Source organism: Bombina bombina, chromosome 2 (assembly GCF_027579735.1).
Source record: "Bombina bombina isolate aBomBom1 chromosome 2, aBomBom1.pri, whole genome shotgun sequence".
Taxonomy (NCBI): Eukaryota; Metazoa; Chordata; class Amphibia; order Anura; family Bombinatoridae; genus Bombina; species Bombina bombina.
In genome coordinates, this window is record NC_069500.1 from 346,895,404 (window position 1) to 346,916,725 (window position 21,322).

The 21,322-nt window shown below is 38.3% G+C and overlaps 1 protein-coding gene across 2 annotated transcripts in view; it reads left to right on the top strand.

Moving 5' to 3' along the window:
• The window catches only part of ACAD10 (acyl-CoA dehydrogenase family member 10), a 392,348-nt gene that overhangs the window by 86,988 nt on the left and 284,038 nt on the right, over window positions 1-21,322 (top strand). For both annotated transcript variants that reach the window (XM_053701717.1, XM_053701716.1), the window contains exons 3-5: window positions 3,974-4,122; window positions 12,330-12,524; window positions 20,903-21,061. In XM_053701717.1, coding sequence (XP_053557692.1) covers window positions 3,974-4,122; window positions 12,330-12,524; window positions 20,903-21,061 — 503 coding nt within the window. The remainder of the gene's footprint in view (window positions 1-3,973; window positions 4,123-12,329; window positions 12,525-20,902; window positions 21,062-21,322) is intronic.

Genomic DNA, 21,322 nt, shown 5'->3' on the forward strand with positions numbered 1-21,322 from the left:
GGTTTCTCCTTTCTCGTCTGGTTTTGGTCGAATGACTGAATTTGACATGTGAGGGGAGGAGCTATATAGCAGCTCTGCTTGGGTGATCCTCTTGCAACTTCCTGTTGGGGAAGAGATATATTCCATAAGTAATGGATGACCCGTGGACTGACTACACTACAAGAGAAATAAATTTATCAGGTAAGCATAAATTATGTTTTTTTTCTGATAGTTCTGTGAAATTGTTCGGTAATTTCCACATTGTAATTTACTTTTGACAGGCTTAAGGATTACAGAACTTCTTGCAGCCAATAATAGGGTGACCTTCAGAAATGGAGTTATAGAACAAGACTAGATGTGGTACCAAGATCTCTGCAAATGTTTATAGTAACTGCTCGAAAACCCATCTGGGCCAGGTTCTTTATTAGATTTTACATTTTTAATATGCCCCATCACTTCAGTAGGAGTTACTACCGTATTAAGGGAATCAATGTCTTCTTGGTGAGTTTAGGTAATGGGCTTTCAGTTAGAAAATTATTAATTTTAATAATTACTTTAGAGTTATTCCCCTCTTGTTTTAAATTATAAAGCTTTTGGTAAAAATCAGCAAAAATATTAGCACACTCCAAAAGATGGCTGGTCGCCCTGCCTTCTATGCTCTGAATCCGCGGAAGTGCCGAGGCTCTTGTTATTTGCAAAGACGAAATACTGTGTGTCTATTAGGTGAAGGGAATGCTTAGCATTATCTTTTAGTAATTTTTCTAGTTCTGCTTTCTTTTCTAAAAGACCAGGAGCAGGGGAGGACCCAGGGTTTCCCTTATGGATAGTTTGAAGACCGCTAATATCTGATTTTAATGCGTTAATAAGTTGTAGTTTACCCTTTTTATCCCCTTAAGGACACAGTAGTTTGTTCAATTGTTCCATGACGAAATAATTCTGTCATTATTTATTAAAGGGTTAATATTACTTGCCTCTTTTTATGAGGGCCCCCTGTATAAATGCTTTGTGAGCTGCCCAGATTGAGAGAGGTTTACTTTTGGAGTTGACATTGATCGTCATAAAAGATGAGAGTTTTAGTAATGGCACCATAATCTGCCTAATGAGAATATAGCCTATTCTAGAAAAAGTCCTATGGACATGAGAAAAATATGTACAGGTGGCCCTCGTTTTACAACGGTTCAATTTACACCGTTTCAGAATAACAACCTTTTTTTCCAGTCATGTGACTGCTATTGAAAAGCATTGAGAAGCAGTTCATTTATTAAAATTGCCAGTAGGCGGAGCTGTCCGCTTGTGTTGCAGCAAAGCCAAGCAAGCTGAAATTAATCAGCTTAACCAGACCTGAGCTATCAAGCAGATTTCAAAGGAACAAGATCTTCCTGTCTATAAATCAGTCCAGATTGGAATGCATAGAAAGAACTATTTGCAGAAAAATGCAAGTGAAGTCTGTGTTGTGTGATTATTTTATTAGGTTTATAATGCTGTTTAGCATTTAAAGTCTTAATTTCAAAGCTTTAAAAATAATGTATTAGGTGTTACTTATGACAATTTTGAGAGGGGCCTGGAACCTATCTCCCTCACTTCCCATTGACTTACATTATAAACTGGGTTTCCATTTACAACGGTTTCGATTTACAACCATTCCTTCTGGAACCTATCCCCGGCGTTAACTGAGGGCTATCTGTATAATCTTTCTTTTTAATGCAGAACTCTCCAACTATTAAAGAGACTGTCAAGTCCAAAAAAACCTTTCATGATTCAAATAGGGCATGTCATTTTAAATAACTTTCCAATTTACTTTAATCACCAATTTTGCTTTGTTCTCTTGGTATTCGTAGTTGAAAGCTAAGCCTAGGAGGTTCATATGCTAATTTCTTAGACCTTGAAGGCCGCCTCTAATCTAAATGCATTTTGACAGTTTTTCACCACTAGAGAGCGTTAGTTCATGTGTTTCATATAGATAACATTGAGCTCTTGCACATGAATTTACTGAGGAGTGAGCACTGATTGGCTAAAATGCAAGTCTGTCAAAAGATCTGAAATAAGGGGGCAGTTTGCAGAGGCATAGATACAAGGTAATTACAGAGGTAAAACGTGTATTATTATAACTGTGTTGGTTATGCAAAATTGGGGAATGGGTAATTAAGGGATTATCTGTCTTTTAAAACAATAAAAAATCTTGTGTTGACTTCCCTTTAAGTAAATTGTGGTCCAGTAAAAAATCACTTAGAATGTTGCCCTTCCTTGTTCCTATCTGGGATTCCCCTGTCTCCGATTTATTGTGCTTACCATCACGTATTAGATTTAAATCACCCCCTAAAATAGTACGATAATGTTTCCAGAATGTAATTCATTTGCTTAATTTAGCAAAAAAAGGAGAACTCCTCTCACTAGGGGCATAGATATTACCTATAAATATAGGTATTCCCGCAAGTTGTCTTCTTAAAATTAAAAATCTGCCCGTGAAATCTCTAATCACCTCCTCTTCCTGTAAATCAAGTGAGCCCTGGATAGGAATGGATACTCCACAATGTTTCTTACGGTCTGTGGCATAGTATTGTCTCCTTACCCCAATATTTATGTGTCTGTTCCTTGGTAAAATGATTTTCCTGTAAGAGTATAAGCTTTGCGTTTATGGCTTTATATACATTAAGTGCTTTTTTATTTTTATGTTAGATTGAAGACCTCTAACATTGTTTAAAATTACTTTTAGTGTCATTCTAAAATATGGACTGGATGAAGGGCTTGATTCTGCAGTAGTACCTTCAATGACAGAAAACACTTGAGTACATAATAACTTGGAATTTTTAAGTTTAGGAAACACAAATGTTCAGAAGTTCTGCATCTATAATAGAAATATCTAATCCATAACTTTTCTAAAAGATTGTAACACCAAATAACACAAATATGAAGCATATTTATATATAGATTAGAAACTTATAGGTAAAGTCTTCCATCTAAATGGCACCATAAGCATTCTAAACCATTCAACAAGCATAAATACAGTCCAAGCTCAGCTGAGACATCTCTGCTTACTCTGGTGGCAATCTCCGCCCCCAGGTGATTGGCATTTTATAGCAATCACCTACTTATAACAGGGGCATAAGTCCCACATTGAAAGGATAGGGCTCTCTTTTTCTAAACAAGTGTCTTACACCCCTCTAGGATTTATGGGTGGATAGGGGCTCTAAAATTGTTTCTTAACCCTAGTCAAACACTGCATGGATGTGTATTTAGGGAAAGTAATTACCAAACGTGTTGTTGAGAGTAGAGTTGCCTAGTATATCATGCTTTGCTGTACTTTTGGATAAGATGAGGCTGATACACTCAGAGAAAGAAGTGGACAAAACAGGAATGCACCTTTTGCACCATCCTATAGAGAAATCTGATAATCTGTCTATTCTGTATAACTATTTTAAATGATTTTGAATCTCATATTCCATAAGAACTGTAATAGCGTATTGTGGCTGTGTATGATATTTTTGCAAGTTGTCAAGTCTGGATGACTGTAAATAAGTGAACCCGCTTTTTTCTTCAAATTAAAAAAAAAGTACTGTTTTGTAGTTTGTATTTGCAAAATAACAAACATGATTGAGCTATTAAAGGTATAGTAAAGCCAAAATTAAACTTTAATGATTCCAATAGGGCAGGCAATTTTAAGAAGTTTTCCAATTACTTTTATTATCAACTTTGCTTTGTTTCCTTGGTAAAGTAAACTTAGGTAGGCTCAGAGGTGTGCAAATGTCTTTAGGGCTCTTTGGTAGCTGTGTTTGCAAAAGTATATAAATGTGCTACAAACATTGTTATAAACAGTTTTAAAGAAAAAAAAGTCATTTTCTCCATGTTTTTACCAATGGTAAGCTATCCAAGCAAAGTCCTGTACTTAGCATTATCATTCTAAGGAGCTTTTCCTTTGCTTATATCTGTAGGTTATGTGCTATGTTTTTGATAATTTCTGATCATGAACACCCCATAAAATACTTTTTAATTGCAGAATGGGAAATCCGTAATAATGTTCCTGCTGGTACCATAAAACAAGCCATTATAGCGGGAGGTGAAAGTGGGCCTTGGATGAAATATATGAGAGGAGAATTAACTGCACAAGGTTTTGTGGAAGAATTTGGAAAACTGTGTTCACGTATTGTGAGTTTGGTATTTTCTATATTTCTTGTTAAAATTACATTCCTATTATTTGGATAACATTAGTTTGTTTTTTTGGTTATAGCTAAATTAATTCATGAAATGACTACGGGCGCGATCAAATATACGGCGCAGGTTTCGGTGCAAGTGTGGGAATCTGCGCCGCCCGTAATTTCACCTTGCACATCGGGGTATTACATAAACCCTGCCGGCAGTTCATAAAGTGCCATAAGTTGGATAAACTAGCGATGTCCAGAAATGAGCGTAAATACAAATTTCTGGAATCGCCAGTGACCTACGGCACTTTAGAAACTGCCGGCACCTTTGAAAAGTAAAGAAAATAACAAATCTCCCATAAAAGTCTAACACGCCTCCCAAAAATAAGCCAGACACGTAAAACCCCTATATCCACAATCCCCCCCTCATTACTAATATTAAATGTATTAACCCCTAGATCGACAACCCCCCACAAGGCAATATGCCTATTTAAACTATTAACCCCTATATCCGCCATCAAACCTACACCGCATGTAATAACTAAATTATTAACCCCTAAACCGCCATAGCCCACAATGCAATTAACCTATTCAAGTATTAACCCCTAAACCGCCATAGCCCACAATGCAATTAACCTATTCAAGTATTGACCCCTAAACAGCCATAACCCACATAGCCTATTAAATGTATTAACCCCTAATCTGCCGCCGCCAACGTCGCCGCCACTATAATAAAGTTATTAACCCCTAAACCTATGTCTAACCCTAACACCCCCTAACTTAAATATTATTTAAATAAATCTAAATAAATTTACTATTATTAACTAAATTATTCCTATTTAAAACTAAATACTTACCTATAAAATAAACCCTAAGATAGCTACAATATAATTAATAATTACATTGTAGCTATTTTAGGATTTATTTTAATTTTACAGGCAACTTTGTATTTATTTTAACTAGGTACAATAGTTATTAACTATTTATATTAATAGCACCTAGTTAAAATAAATAAAAATTTACCTGTAAAATAAATCCTAACCTAAGTTACAATTACACCTAACACTACACTATCATTAAATAAATTAAATTATTTAATTAACTACAATTACCTAAAATTAAATACAATTAAATAAACTAAAGTACAAAAACAAACAAACACTAAATTACAGAAAATAAAAACAAAATTACAAGAAACTAATTACACCTAATCCTAAGCCCCCTAATAAAATAAAAAAGTCCCCCAAAATAATAAAATTCCCTACCGTATACTAAATTACAAATAGCCCTTAAAAGGGCTTTTTTGCGGGGCAGTGCCCCAAAGTAATCAGCTCTTTTACCTGTAAAAAAAGATATACAACCCCCCCCAACATTAAAACCCACCACCCACACACCCAACCTTACTCTAAAACCCACCCAATCCCCCCTTAAAAAAAACTAACACTAACCCCTTGAAGATCACCCTACCTTGAGCCGTCTTCACCCAGCCGGGCAGAAGTCTTCTTCCGATCCGGGCAGAAGTCTTCATCGAATCCGGGCAGAAGAGGTCCTCCAGACGGGCAGAAGTCTTCATCCAAGCGGCATCTTCTATCTTCTTCCATCCGACGAGGAGCGGCTCCATCTTGAAGACATCCGACGCGGAGCATCCTCTTCATCGACGTCCAACTGAAGAATGATGGTTCCTTTAAATGACGTCATCCAAGATGACGTCCCTTCAATTCCGATTGGCTGATAGAATTCTAGAATACCAAAATCGCGTAAAAACTGGCGGCGGAGGATTTTGTGGGCGACGCTGCATATGTAATGGAGGACTATGTAGGTAAAATATTTAGGGCATTGTATTCAAAATTGAAATGCACACAATTGCATCTTAATTTTGAATAGAAGCATTTTTGTAACACAGTTGTGTTAGCAAACATGCTTCTTATACAATCTATGGACTCATTGATCTTAAAGTCGCTTTGCTTGGGAGATTCTTAAGAAATCTCACCAGTACTATGAAGCTCCTGCCCTAATTCTCTAAATGCCGTTTTTACTTTGTTTTCCCAAAGGTGATGCATACATTACAATAGCATTCACAAAAAATCATAATAAAAAAAAAGAAATAAAAAAAAAGTAAATTTTGATATTGAAAAAAAAAAAGATTGTAATATTTGCATCTGTAAAATGAGACAAAGTGTAAGAACAATATCTTATGTCATTTGCACAATATTTACATATGCAGCTTACACATGCAACCTAGAGGTAGTTTTATATCATTGTTAATACTTTCTTTATACTAGTACCATCATAAAGAGAGTACATTACTATAATCAGAATGGTAATAGTTGTTTTAAATAAATATAAACTAGCATTTGCATTTTATAACATAAAACCCAAACCAAAGACGCAGGCAGAGAATGTTTGGACTTACTGGTGAGGAACATTTTTATTTGATAATTTTATTTTTAAAGAGATATTAATGGAAAAAAATATTCCAAAATGATTTTGGGATTTGTACCTGTATAAATAATTATACAAAATAGAATATTGCTGCACATCTACTTGCCGCAATATTTAAAATGTTTTGATAATATAGAAGTGGATGTGCAGCAATATTCTATTTTGTGTAATTATTTGGTTGGTTGCTTGCACCCCTAAGAAGTAATATAAATAAAATAATTTTGTAAGGTGTGCAGAAACATTTGTATTTGTATTTATAGAAAGACTGGCCATCTTCATGGCTTCTAGCACCCCACCCCACCCAGTTGCTCAGGTGCTCTCATTATAGTACATTGGAAGTGTGTATAAAACCAGAGAGGCTCATTCTTAGACGCATAGTTAAAGCAGGAATGTTACAGCCCAGGCATCACATTGCAGTGTTAGGACCAGTCAACATTGGGACACCTTGTAAGTTGGTGACTGGCTTAAGCAAAATATGGCCATATTGTCTGACTAAGATCCTAATTTTAAAATATGAGCTTAGGTGAATTTTTGCAATATTTAAAATGTTTTAATAATATAGAAGTGGATGTGCTGCAATATTCTATTTCTTTCTGATGACACAATGAGTCCACGGATCATCTAATTACTATTGGGAATATCACTCCTGCCCAGCAAAGCTGTTAAATATCACCTCCCTTCCCTCCAACCCCAGTCATTCTCTTTGCCTACGTTAGAGCAAGGAAGTGGTAAAGTTAGGTGTTAGGAAAAGATTCTTCAAGCAAGATTTTATTATTTTTTAAGCAGTGCAAGATTGTTCTGCTTTGCTCTAGGGTGTAGCCGTAGTCCATATCAGCCTCTTCAGTAGAGCAGTGGTGGCTTTAAAGCTATGGGAACTTGTGGGACATAATTCTCACTGCTCCTCCCATGTATTTATGCTGCCCTACCCATACAAGCCTGAGTAAGATTACTCAGTCTTTGTTTCTATCCACAGGTCCATGTGAGGGAACTGGCCTCCCAAACCTAGTGAGCTGCTGCGCTGCCTGGCAGAAGTATTAAGGTATGTAAGTGCTAACTTTATATTTTTCTGGGACATGCAGAGAAAAAGGATAGCACTTTTACTTTTATTGGGACAAATTACATTCCTATGACAGGGGAATATTTATTAAGGGCAGCGGGGCAGGCACTGGGGACGAGGAGAATCTGGCTCTTGGTGGTTTATGTTTTTTATGCTTTACTTCTGACGGCTGTGTTAATTGAATTAGCCCATCGGGAGTTTTAAGGTTACGCCCATGATGGCTGGAGTTAGATACGGCGGCAGTTCCTATTGCGCGCCTTTTTTTCCAGCCCTGTTTGTCACTTCCTGTGTCTCCGGAGGGAAATTCAGCTACGTCACAGATTTATCAGCGTTGCGGTTACGAACCGCAGTGTTTACAGAGTTGAGTCCAGATCAGTCACAAAGTAGTTTACTTCATTAGAGGCATGCAGGTAAGCACTTCAGCAACGCTAAGCTGAGGTGTAGAGTTGTCTGAAAGTAATTTTGGGGGCTAAGGTGTAACTTTAATAGTTGAAAAATAAAGCAGCTATTTTGTTCGTTTAAAATTTAAAGCAACAGTAACAAATTTTTTTGCCTTTGTTGGGGGATATTTTCTGAATTAAATATCAGTTGTCTGTTTATTGGTGAATAAAGATGGACCAATAAACCCTGCAAGTTGTTACATGTTCTTTATGTTTTGATGCTAATGTAGAACCACCAATCCCTTTCTGTTCCTCAAGTATTGAGAGATCTATACATTATAGGGATAGACTTTTTTCGGAGCCAACAATGTCTAGGGCGGATACTGTTCAGGAGTCTTCTGACAATGTTCAAGATGTGCCGCAGCTTTCTCATCAAGCGTCCCAAAATTTAGCGTCCATACAGCCAGTGCCCTGCGCTTCCTCTATTACTCCACTTGGAGTTACCTTGCAAGACATCGCTTCCCTAATGTCATCAGCGGGATCTGATGCGTTGTCTGCTTTTCCCATGCTGCAGGGAAAGTGCAAGAGGAAATGTAGTTAATCTGTGAATAAGGTTGCTGACACAGTAGTGGCTATTCCGAATATTTCTTCCCACAAGCCTGAAGAGGAAGATTCTTCGGTAGCATCTGAGGGTGAAATCTCAGACTCAGACAGTGTTATACCTTTAACTGATACTGAAGTTGTTTCTTTCAGGTTCAAGCTTGAACACCTCCGTTTGTTACTTAAGGAGGTTTTAGCTACCCTGGACGACTCCGACACTACTGTCGTAGTCAGTCCTAAGAAGTCTAGCAAACTAAACAAGTATTTTGACGTGCCCTCCATGGTCGAGGTATTTCCTGTACCAGATAGGGCTACAGAGATTATTGCTAAGGAAAGGGAGAGACCGGGTATCCCTTTTTCTCCATCCCCTATATTTAAAAAGATGTTTCCTATAGCAGACTCTAACAAGGAGTCTTGGCAGACGGTTCCCAAAGTGGAAGGAGCAATTTCCACGATAGCTAAGAGAACAACTATTCCCATAGAGGATAGTTGTTCCTTTAAGGATCCTGTGGATAAGAAGTTAGAGGGGTTGCTAAAGAGGATGTATGTACACTAGAGTTTACAATGGCAACCCATGGTTTGTATTGCTACTGTCACTAGTGCGGCAGCAAACTGTTTTGATGCGTTGTCCGATTCTATTCAGACAGACACTCCCCTCGAAGAAATCCAGGATAGGATAAAGGCTCTTAAATTCGCCAAATCCTTTATCACGGATGCTTCCCTTCAGGTTATTAAGCTGGGAGCTAAGATTTCTGGTTTTGCCGTCCTGGCCCGCAGAGCCTTATGGTTAAAATCTTGGTCTGCGGATGTGTCATCTAAGTCTAAACTTTTGGCAATTCCTTACAAGGGAAAGACCTTATTTCTGACATTACGGGAGGAAAGGGCCATTTCCTCCCTTAGGATAAGAGAAACAAACAAAAGGGACGTCAGAGTAATTTTCGTTCCTTTCGAAATTTCAAGGGAAATCCTTCCACTCCCTCTTCCAAGCAGGAGCAATCCAAGCCTTCCTGGAGGCCCAATCAGTCTTGGAACAAGGGAAAACAATCCAAGACGCCTGCTATTGAGGGGCAGACTTTCCTTCTTCACTCAGGCTTGGGTTCGAGATGTACAGGATCCCTGGGCGGTGGACATAGTGTCTCAGGGATACAATCTAGAGTTCAAGACATTTCCTCCCAGGGGCAGGTTTCTGCTTTCAAGATTATCTGTAGACCAGACAAAAGGAGAGGCGTTCTTACACTGTGTTCAGGACCTCTCCAACCTGGGAGTGATTGTTCCTGTTCCGATACAGGAAAGGGTTCTGGGGTTTTATTCCAATCTGTTTGTGGTTCCCAAAAAGGAGGGAACCTTCAGACCAATTTTAGATCTCAAGAGTCTAAACAAATTCCTCAGAGTGCCGTCCTTCAAGATGGAAACTATTTGTTCCATTCTTCCTTTGATCCAAGAGGGTCAATTTATGACCGGTAGATTTAAAGGACACGTACCTGCATGTTCCCATCCACAGGGACCATCACAAGTTTCTAAGGTTTGCATTTTTAGACAAACACTTCCAGTTCGTGGCTCTTCCATTCGGCCTTGCCACAGCTCCCAGAATTTTCTCAAAGGTTCTGGGATCTCTGTTGGCGGTGCTTCTATTGCGGGGCATTGCAGTGGTGCCTTATCTGGACGATATTCTGGTTCAGGCGCCATCCTTTCAACAAACAAAATCCCACATGGAAATGTTGTTATCTTTCCTGCGATCTCACGGTTGGAAGGTAAATTTGGAAAAGAGTTCCTTAGTTCCAAATACAAGGGTAATTTTATGGGGAACTATAATAGATTCCTTATCAATGAAAATTTTTCTGACAGAAGTGAGGAATTTAAAGATTTTCAGATCTTGCCTAGCGCTTCAGCCTTCTCCTCGGCCATCAGTGGCTCAGTGCATGGAGGTAATCGGTCTGATGGTAGCGGCAATGGACATCATCCCGTTCGCCCGTTTCCACCTCAGACCTCTGCAGTTAAGCATGCTCTCAGTGGAACGGAGATTATGCGGATCTGTCTCCGCGATTACAGCTGGAGCAGGAGACAAGGGATTCTCTTCTTTGGTGGTTGTCTCAGGATCATTTCTCTCAGGGTACCTGCTTTCACAGACCCTCTTGGGTGATTGTGACAACAGACGCCAGCCTTCTGGGGCTCTCTAAAGGCTCAGGGAACATGGACTCGGTCGGAGTCTGTTCTACCCATAAACATTCTGGAGCTGAGAGCAATCTTCAATGCTCTTCTGTCCTGGCCTCAGTTAGCCTCGGCCCGGTTCATCAGGTTCCAGTAGGACAATATAACTTCAGTGGCTTACATCAATTATCAGGGAGGAACTCGGAGTTCCTTGGCCATGACAGAGGTAGCCAAGATAATTCAGTGGGCGGAGACCCACAATTGCTGTCTATCGGCGATCCACATCCCAGGAGTGGACAACTGGGAGGCGGACTTCCTGAGCAGGCAAACCTTTCTCCCGGGGGAGTGGGAACTCCATCCGGAAGTGTTTTCCAGCCAGATTCTCAAATGGGGACAGCTGGATCTGGACCTCATGGCATCGCGGCAGAATGCCAAGCTCCCGAAGTACGGGTCGAGGTCAAGGGACCCTCAGGCGGTACTGATAGACGCACTGGTGGTACTTTGGAATTTCAGGCTTGCATACCTATTTCCTCCGTTTGCTCTGCTACCTCGGGCCATTGCTCGAATCAAGCAGGAAAGGGCATCGGTGATGCGTGGCCTCGCAGGATTTGGTATGCTGACCTGGTGGAGATGTCATCTCTTCCACCTTGGAGACTTCCATTGAGGAAGGAGCTTCTACTTCAAGGGCCCTTCCTTCATCCAAATCTAGTTTCTCTGAAGCTGACTGCTTGGAGATTGAACGCTTAATTTTATCCAAGCGTGGATTTTCAGAGTCGTCATTGAGACCATGATTCAGGCTCGTGACCCTGTGACAAGATATGGCGTAAATATCTATATTGGTGGGAATCCAAGGGCTACTCTTGGAGTAGAGTTAAGATTCCTAGAATTCTGTACTTTCTCCAAGAAGGTTTGGAGAAGGGTTTATTGGCAAGTTCCCTAAAGGGTCAAATATCTGCCTTGTCTATTTTGTTACATAAACGTCTGGCGGACGTCCCAGACGTGCAATCGTTTTGTCAGGCCTTGATCAGGATCAGGCCTGAGTCCACGGCCCGCCCGGTTCCTTAGATAGGTTGTTGGTATTTTATAAACTTGGACACCTCTGCACCTTGTTGCTTCCTTTCTCTTCTTTGCTTCGGTTGAATGACTGGGGTTGGAGGGAAGGGAGGTGATATTTAACAGCTTTGCTGTGGTGCTCTTTGCCGTATCCTGCTGGGCAGGAGTGATATTCCCAATAGTAATTAGATGATCTGTGGACTCATCGTGTCAATAAATAAATAAATTTATCAGCTAAGCATAAATTTTGTTTCTGTGTGTGTATATATATCTCCAAGTACAAGTAGGTGCACTCTCACTTCATGTCAAGCCAACCAGAGGGTGCAAGAGGAATCAATCATTCACTTGAAGGAACGTTGATAGAAACAAGTGCAGAGTCTTCTTCCTATATATTATGTTCAGTATGCATTAGCATTAAAATGTCAACCAAAATCATGTTGTCAAGACATTTTTTTTTCTACTTTTCTATCTTTTCTTTTGCTAAATGCATTTTACTGTAATATATGTGATGTGTTTTTTATTCATATTTTGTAGATTGGATTACCTGTCCCAGTTGACAGTTTTCTTGCAGACTTGACAAGCAATGACATGGTAAAACAGCGACCAAGTATGACAGAGGCCATCCAGTGCATTCGGTCTGAAGGCCTGAAGACTGCTGTTTTAAGCAACAACTTTTTTCTGCATAATGGAGAAAGTTTCCTGCCCCTAGATCGCTCACAATTTGATGTGGTGCGTGTCTATTTTCTCATCGTACCTATAATGATGCTTTTTACGGTGATAAATTAGAGCATACAGTAGTCTTTGATTTACCAGAAAGTTGTCAGAGAACAGATGGAATATACTGTTTGTAAATGCAGCAGCACCGACTACCTCCAGGGATAACACTGGTAGCCAACCATATGTCCTCTATTGCAGATTTTTTTGGAAGAGCAAGCACCCACAATGTTGTAGAAAGTACAAACAACAGCAGCTACTAAAAGAAATATACTTACAGACAAAACTGTGTAGAGCCAGCTTTTAGTATTTATTGAAGAGTCCCCTTGTAATAACATTTTCAACAGGGTAAACTGTCTTTTTAAAGAGAATAAAATAGTGAATCAAAACAGAGCTATACTTCTCTGCCTGTGGAACACACTTTATAGAGAGACTCAGTTTACCAATTAGCCACTTGGTCTCATCAGAAAACCTGTAGACAAAAGGTTCACAATATGGAGTTTCACTATCTCCTACTAGGAACAAATTTCAACATAAAAAAATCTCATATAAAATAACATTAAAAATAATAACAATAACATAGTAATTTTCTTTGATATAAAAGATATGTCAAACACAATCAGTGTATATTTACAAAAATAATATAATTAAAATGAAAAAAAAAAAAAAAACAATGTGAAAATAAACTCATTGTTTAAAGGGACACTGAACCCAAATGTTTTATTTCATGATTCAGATAGAGCTTGCAATTTTAAGCAACTTTCTAATTTACTCCTATTATCAATGTTTTTTCGTTCTCTTGCTATCTTTATTTGAAAAAGAAGGCTAAGGAGCCAGGCAATTTTTGGTTCAGTACACTGGACAACACTTGTTTATTGGTGGGTGAATTTATCCACACCACCAATCAGCAATAACAACCCAGGTGGTTCACCAAATATGGGCCGGCATCTGAACTTACATTCTTGCTTTTCAAATAAAGATACAGAGAGAATGAAGAAAATGTGATAATAGGAGTAAATTAGAAAGTTGCTTAAAATTGCATGCTCTATCTGAATCACGAAAGAAAAATTGGGTACAGTGTCCCTTTAAATAAATATAAAGAATCCTTTAAATGCCTCTGATGCAAGTAGGAAACTTCCAAAAATTCTTCAGTAAGTGTATCCAATAGTTGCAACTCACTTGTAGTTAACATTCTGAAGATTGAACCCTGGTCTCCAGATTCCAAACCTATAGTCTTACTGCTGTGCTACAACAGGACTTAATGTAATGACATTTTTATCCAATAGTTGCAGCTTGCTTGTAGTTAAACTTAAAGAAAGAAAGACAACCAATAGTGCAACACAGTTTCAAATAGAACCCAAATTAAAAACTATTGTTAAAACACACTCACGTGACCTTGAGCTACACTAGTTCTCTTTATAAATCACTCCTAGTATATGTCACCAGGAAGGGACATCATATGACTTCCGCAGCATTCTAAGAAACTCTCACTGCTTTACTGCACTATTGGTTGTTTTTCTCTCTTTGAGGTTAACTACAAGCAAGTTCCAACTATTGGATAGAAATTTCCCTTTTAGTTTTTAGTTATGTTCATTTGTTATTATCAGCACATCAAGTAATTCCAATAGCCAATGAACAGAAATCCAAATGAACACAGCAAACATTCAGAAGTTAATTGTAGTACAATGAAACCCAGCATAAGTTCCAATAGGAAGAATATATACAGTAAGTCCATTGTTCTTGACGTAAAAAAATTATAAAGGACATGTTCAGTACAATAAAAATATATCAATTAGAAAAATCTTTGTAATATGTGAACGAAAAATGAGCATTTAACCAAAACCATTTTAAATGCCCTATTTATAGAAACACATAAATATCAGTAAACAAGAAACTCCTTATAATAAATAAAACCATAATTTGTAAATTGAAACGTGTTAACTGTGAGAAATTAAAGAAGTGAAAATGAAGACAGAAACAATGCCAAATTTGTATCTTCATTTAGACCCCATTTGGCATTTATTTTTAAGATGTAAATCTACCACAACTATTTTCTAAGAAGTTAAGATATAATGTTTACCTCACGCCAGTGTATTGTATTAGAAAAATCTTTTTAATATGTGAATAACATGATGAAAAATGGGGATTTAATTAAACTCATATTAAAGTGACCAATTTATAAATATCAGTAGACAAAGAACTCACTATAACTAATTAGAATACCAAGTGCAACCATGATCTATAAATTAAAAAGTGATAACTATGAAAAATTAAAACTGAAAATTAAGACAGAAATGCTGCCAAATTTTTATTTTTGTTAAGACCCCATTTGGCATATATTTCCTTCCTAAGATAGGGAGAGTCCACGGCTTCATTCCTTACTGTTGGGAAATACAACACCTGGCCACCAGGAGGAGGCAAAGACATCCCAGCCAAAGGCCCAAACATTCCTCCCACTTCCTCATTACCCCAGTCATTCTTTGCCTTTCGTTACGATAGGAGGTGGCAGAGAAGTGTCAGAAGATTCGGTGAGTCCTGAAAAAGGGTATCTGCCCTTTGAGATAGGACTAGAGTTTTGAGTAGTCATGTCATCCTCTCAGTGAGAGTATTGATGAAAGAGAGTCTGGAGATGCAGGGGTTTCTGCGAAACCATCCAGACTACTGCTAACAGCTCCTAAGCAATCAGTGTTGACGAGTTTCACTGCCTGCTTTCTCTCACTCAAGTCCATGTCAGGAGCGCTGCTATAAGACTGTCACACTTGAGAGGCTGTGTTCTGTTACACAGCATAGATCCTGGAGGTAAGATCATTTCAATTTTTTACACATAAAACGCTATAACAGGGTCACAGTGTGGCTCTTTTATACCTTGATAGGATCCAGGGTTAATATCCTCTAAGGGGGGTTTATTGAACAGTTGGGGTTAATTAATTAGTGTATTAATTATTTACATGCTGCTTTGTGTGGTTTTATTTTCTGGGCTCATAGACTGTGTGTTTTTGGCTGGAACAAACAGGTTTCACTTTCGTTTTTAAAAGTGTTACACAGCTCCTATTAAAGGGATAGTGAACACAATTTTTTTTGTGTGATTCAGATAGAACATACAATTTTAAACAACTTTCCAATTTTCTTCTATTATCAAATTTGCTTCCTTTTCTTGTTATCCATTGCTGAAGGAACAGACTTGCACTACTGTCAGGAAGCTGAACACATCTAGTTAACCAATCACAAGAGACAAATGTGAGAAGGCACCAATTAGCAGCATCTCCCACTGCTGTATGATATGTGCATATTCTTTTTCAACAAGAGATACTAAGAGAACGAAGGACATTTAAAAATAGAAGTGAATATAAAAGTGTCTTAAAATTACATTGCTCTATATGAATCAGTCAAGTTTAATTTGGAATTTCCTATCCCTTTAACTTGCTGTACTTTTCATAGCATGTGGTCTATGTTCATTTCCTCCAATCTGGCTAAGACTTCAACCTGAGGAGAATGTTTCCTCTGTTAACTGTCTGGGTCTAGGAGGTGGTGAGTGCCCCAGCCATTGTGAATATATGAAAAAAAAAACACGTTTTTATTTGTGTCCCTCTGTGGGTATAACCTGAGCATTGGAGAACTCTGACATGTTAGAAGGTATTTCTTCTGAACTAAATCATACCTGTTTATATTGTGAGGAGGCCGTGGTTTTCCCGCCCACTCAATTATGTTCCACATGCCTTAACAACGTTATAAAGTCTAAGAAGGGAGACAAGCCTGCTAAGGCTATTAGTCCCTCTGAGCCGTCTACCTCTCAGGACTCGGCGTCCTGTGAGATTACTACCATTGTTACATTATCCACTCCACATGCAGTTCCCCGTATAACATCTAATCCTCCATCTGGAAGGGGTCTTCTTCCTGCGGACTTTGCCGCGCAGTTACAAATGGCGGCGTCTGCGACCCGCAGTGCATTACCTTGCTCTAACAAATGCAACAGAAAGGTTAAACATAGCTCTCCTGACCCGGAGTCATCTAAATATTTATCGGCTTTAGCTATATGTCCCAATTATCCGATGATGAGTTAACCTCTGTAGCTTCAGAGGGTGAACTTTCTTGGTCAGAGTCCTTAGCATCTAAGCCTCCTGCTGCAGAGGAACCATCCTTTAGATTTAAAATGAAGCACTTGCATTTTTTATTAAAGGAGGTTCTGTCTATGTTAGAAGTTCCAGAGGCCACGCTGCCTGAAGAACCTATAATATCTAAAATAGACAGAGTTTACGAAGACAGGAAAGTTCTTTTGACTTTTCCTGTGCCAGTTAAAATGGCAAACATTTTTAACAACGAATGGGAAAGATTTGGATCTTCCTTCTCCCCCTCGTCTACTTTAAAAAAAGTTGTTCCCGGACTCTCAACTGGATTTGTGGGGCTCCATTCCAAAGGTGGATGGTGCTATCTCTTTGCTTGTTAAACGTACTACTATACCTCTTGAGGATAGTTCTTCGTTCAGAGAGGTGATGGATAAGAAAATGGAAACCTTTCTGAGAAAGATGTTTCAACATATGGGATTTTTGTTTCAACCGGAGGCTGCAGTTGCTGCGGTTGCCGGAGCGGCTACCTACTGGTGTGACTTTTTTTCGGAACTCATTGTGGTGGAGTCTCCCCTCGAGGATAATCAAGACAGAATTAAAGCTCTGAGAATTGCTAATTCTTTTATCTGTGATGCGAACATGCAAATTATTCGCCTAAATGTAAAGGCCTCTGGCTTTGCGGTCCTAACCAACCGGGCGCTCTGGTTGAAGTCTTGGTCTGCAGATATGTCTTCTAAGTCCAGACTCCTTTCTCTTCCCTTCAAGGGAAAGATTTTATTTGGTCCAGGCTTGGACTCCATTATTTCTACGGTTACTGGAGCAAGGGTGCCTTTCTACCGCAAGATAATAACAACAATCTTCTAATTTTCTTTCCTTTTGTTCTGACAAGCCCGCCGAAAACAAATCGGCATGAAGAGGCGGCCCCCGATCCGTGGGTCCTGGAGATCATACTCAGGGATACAAGATAGGCTTCAAATCTCATCCTACTCTCTGACCTGTCTACAGACCAGAAAAGAGGGTTGCCTTTCGGGAACCTATCCTCCTTAGGAGTTGTTGTCCCGGTGCCTATTGAAGAAAGATTTTTTTTTTTCTTTTTCAAAATGCCCAATTTATAGGAAACAACCGTCCTTTAAAAAATAGTTTAGCACCCTCTTTGATTAAGGGTACATGTCCACCATAGAACTTGAGCTTCAGTCCCTTAACTAGGTTTTAGTCTTGTGGGTGCTGTAAAAATTGTGACTTCACTATTCACAAGTACACCATTCATTTAGACAGTAGCAAGAGATGAGTACCAGATAAAATCTTTTAGCAATTGTAAAACCACAGATGTTATATATTTAATCACTTGGGGGCCATTTTTCAAGCTCCGGATGGAGCTTGAGGGCCTGTTTTTCCGGCGAGCCTGCAGACTAAAGACCGCTGCTCCATAACCTGTCCACCTGCTCTGGGCAGGCGGACAGACAAAGCCGCAATTCGACCCAATCGAGTACGATTGGGTTGATTGACACCCCCCTGCTGGCGACCGATTGGCCACAAATCTGCAGGGGGCGGCGTTGCACCAGCAGCTCACAAGAGCTGCTGGTGCAATGCTGAATCTGGAGAGCGTATTGCTCTCCGCATTCAGTGAGGTCTGGATCAGGTCCGACAGACCTTTGTTAAATAGGGGCCTAGTTATTCTGCAATTCAGTATTTACATTTCAATATTTTCACTCTTTTTTCCGTTCCACTTGTTTGGTCTGGAATTGAAAAAGTCCCAATACACTGGCATGGAGGAAACATCACATCTCAACGTCTTAGAAGAGAGATGTGATAGATTCACACTTTAAAATTAAATTCCAAATGGGGTCTTAGAAAAGATGCAAATTTGACAGCGTTTCTGTCTTAATTTTCACTTTTAATTTTTCATATTTAGCACTTTTTAATTTATACATTACGGTTGCACTTGGTATTCTAATTAGTTATAGGGAGTTCTTCATCTACTGATATTTATAAATAGGTCACTTTAAAATGAGTTTAGTTAAATCCCCATTTTTCATCACGTTATTCACATATTACAAAGATTTTTCTGATACAATACACTAGGGAAACATCACATTTCAACTTCTTAGAAGAGAGATGTGGTAGATTTACATCTTAAAAATTTATGCTAAAGGGGCTCTTAACGAAGATACAAATATGGCAGCCTTTCCGTCTGCATTTTTACTGTTTTAATTTTTCACAGTTAACACTTTTCAATTTACAGATTATGGTTGTATTTGTTATATGGAGTTTCCTGTTTACTGATATTTATGTTTCTATAAATAGGGCATTTAAATGGTTTTGGTTAAATCCTCATTTTTCATTCACGTATTACAAATATCTTTCTGAAATATATATATATATATATATTATATATATATATATATATTTTTTAATGTACTGAACATGTCCTTTATATTTTTTAGTTTAAGTCAAGAGAAATGAACTGTGTATATATTCTTTATATTGGAACTTATGCTGAGTTTCATCGTACTACAATTCACTTCTGAATGTTCGCTGTATTCATTTGGATTTCTGTTTATTGGTTATTGGAATCACTTGATGTGCCGATAATGAGAAACAAATGTTACTGAGAACTTCATGTTTCTTACTACATGAGAGAGAACTGTTTTCTCCTTCCTTTTATGCTTCTTGGGTGGGAACTAGCCAGAGAACAAGCTATTATGCTATTGTTCGTTCCCAAGTTGAGCGCTTCTCTCTCTTTATTTATGCAAATTATGACTCTTAGGGAAGTCTCCCTAAGCATGATGCAGGAATCCAGACGTGGACCCGTTGCTCATTGTGCCTAGAGGGATATGGCTGCACCTCACTGACGAGGCCCACACTAGGCCGAAATGTACTTCTGGGGTTTTGCCGTTTCTCTTGTTCAGAGAGGGATTGCGTGGTATTTCGGGGCTGGACTGTCAAGTCAGGATCAGACTGATATGCTACAGGAAAATTCTTCTCTGTGAAAGACAAAAAGAGGCTGTTTCTTGGGTGGTAACTAGCCATAGAACAAGCTATTATGCTATTGTTCGTTCCCAGATTGAGCACTTCTCTCTTTTTATGTATTCTATAAACATACATGTTTTTAATTTTTAAATCAAATTATTATGTTATTGTTATTATTTTTAGTGTTATTTTATATGAGATTTTTAAATGTTGTAATCCTTTCCTAATAGGAGATTGTGAGACTCCATATTGTGAGCCTTTTATCCACCAGTGTTCCGATGAGAACCAGGTGGTTAATTGGTAAAGTCAGTCTCTCGTCACTATATGAAGTGTGTAGTATAGGTAGAGAAGTATAGTTCTGTTTTGATTCACTATTTTATTCTCTTGAAAAATACAGTTTAACCTGCTGAAATGTGTTGAGAATTTTATTACAATGAGCTGTGAATTTTAGTTAAAGTCTTTCTTCAGAATTGTTTTCTGAGGCAGGACTCTTCATTAAAGTGATGGTAAATCCTAGCGTTTTGCTGCACCAAGCTATATTTCCCGCACTGCTATTGGCTAAGAGGTGGAAACGTCACCTCTCAGCCAAATTGCGTTCTGCCGTGGGCTGCCTTTAGCAGCTCAGCGCAGCAAACGCTGCTAACAAATAAAGGGGCTTTCAGAATGAAGTATTTTATACTTCATGAATGAAAGTCCCCTTTATTTGTTAAGATTGTAAATCCTAGCGTTTCCTAAACGCTAGGATTTACCATCACTTTAAATACTAAAAGCTAGTTCTACACAGTTTTGTCTGTGAGTATATTCATTTGAATAGCCACTGTTGTTTGTACATTTTCCACACCACTGTGGGCTCTTGTCTTTCAGATTTTTAAGTTACACTAATTTTTTCTTTTCTATATGTAAAGAGATGGAATATGTGTGGTAAACAAAAAAACTTTATATGCTGCTACTATCATAATGCATTTATTTTAGTTTGTAGACCTATTTGTGTTCAAACCAGGGACACTGTACTGTATTTTTTTTCTCTCCAGATCCAGGTTTTACATTTTTGCTGTTTGAAACCACTACCAGTGTTCAATCAAATGGTATGATCCTGTAGAAAAATCAGACCACCTTATGTCCCTGTCTGTACACAAACACCAGTACTTAGGTACTGAAGTTTTCATTATGGCTAGTGATTTAAATGAGCAAAACCAGCTATTTTATTTCCAATAATAAATCTAAAGGAATAATTTACAATACATTTAATACTTTGCAAAATGTTACAGTACAGCGTCCCTTTAACTTTCTTTAAACAGATATAATGTTGCCATATTTTAACAATGACAAAATCATTTATATTGTCATGCTTTTTTGCAGATTGTTGAGTCTTGCCTGGAGGGTGTGTGTAAACCAGACCCTCGTATTTATAAGCTGTGTTTAGAAAGGCTTGGTGTACAACCAAGGGATTCAGTCTTCCTAGATGATATTGGACAGAATTTAAAGGCTGCTGCAAACATTGGTCTTTGTGCAATAAAGGTGAGGCCTCTGCACATGTGCATAATTAGCTATATTTTAAAGTACTTGACAAAAAAAAAAGATTGATGCCAGGATTTTACTTATAGGTCAAATGTTTGCGAACTGGGAAATTCTTGGGCGTACAAATACTTGGGGAGTAACAAAAGGTGCTCAAAATTTTAATTAACAGATTTGATTGGGTGGGGGTGAGAGGAATATTTTTTTATCAAAATAAGTTAAATCAAATAACTTCCATGGTTTAATTGATTTATTGGGTTACTT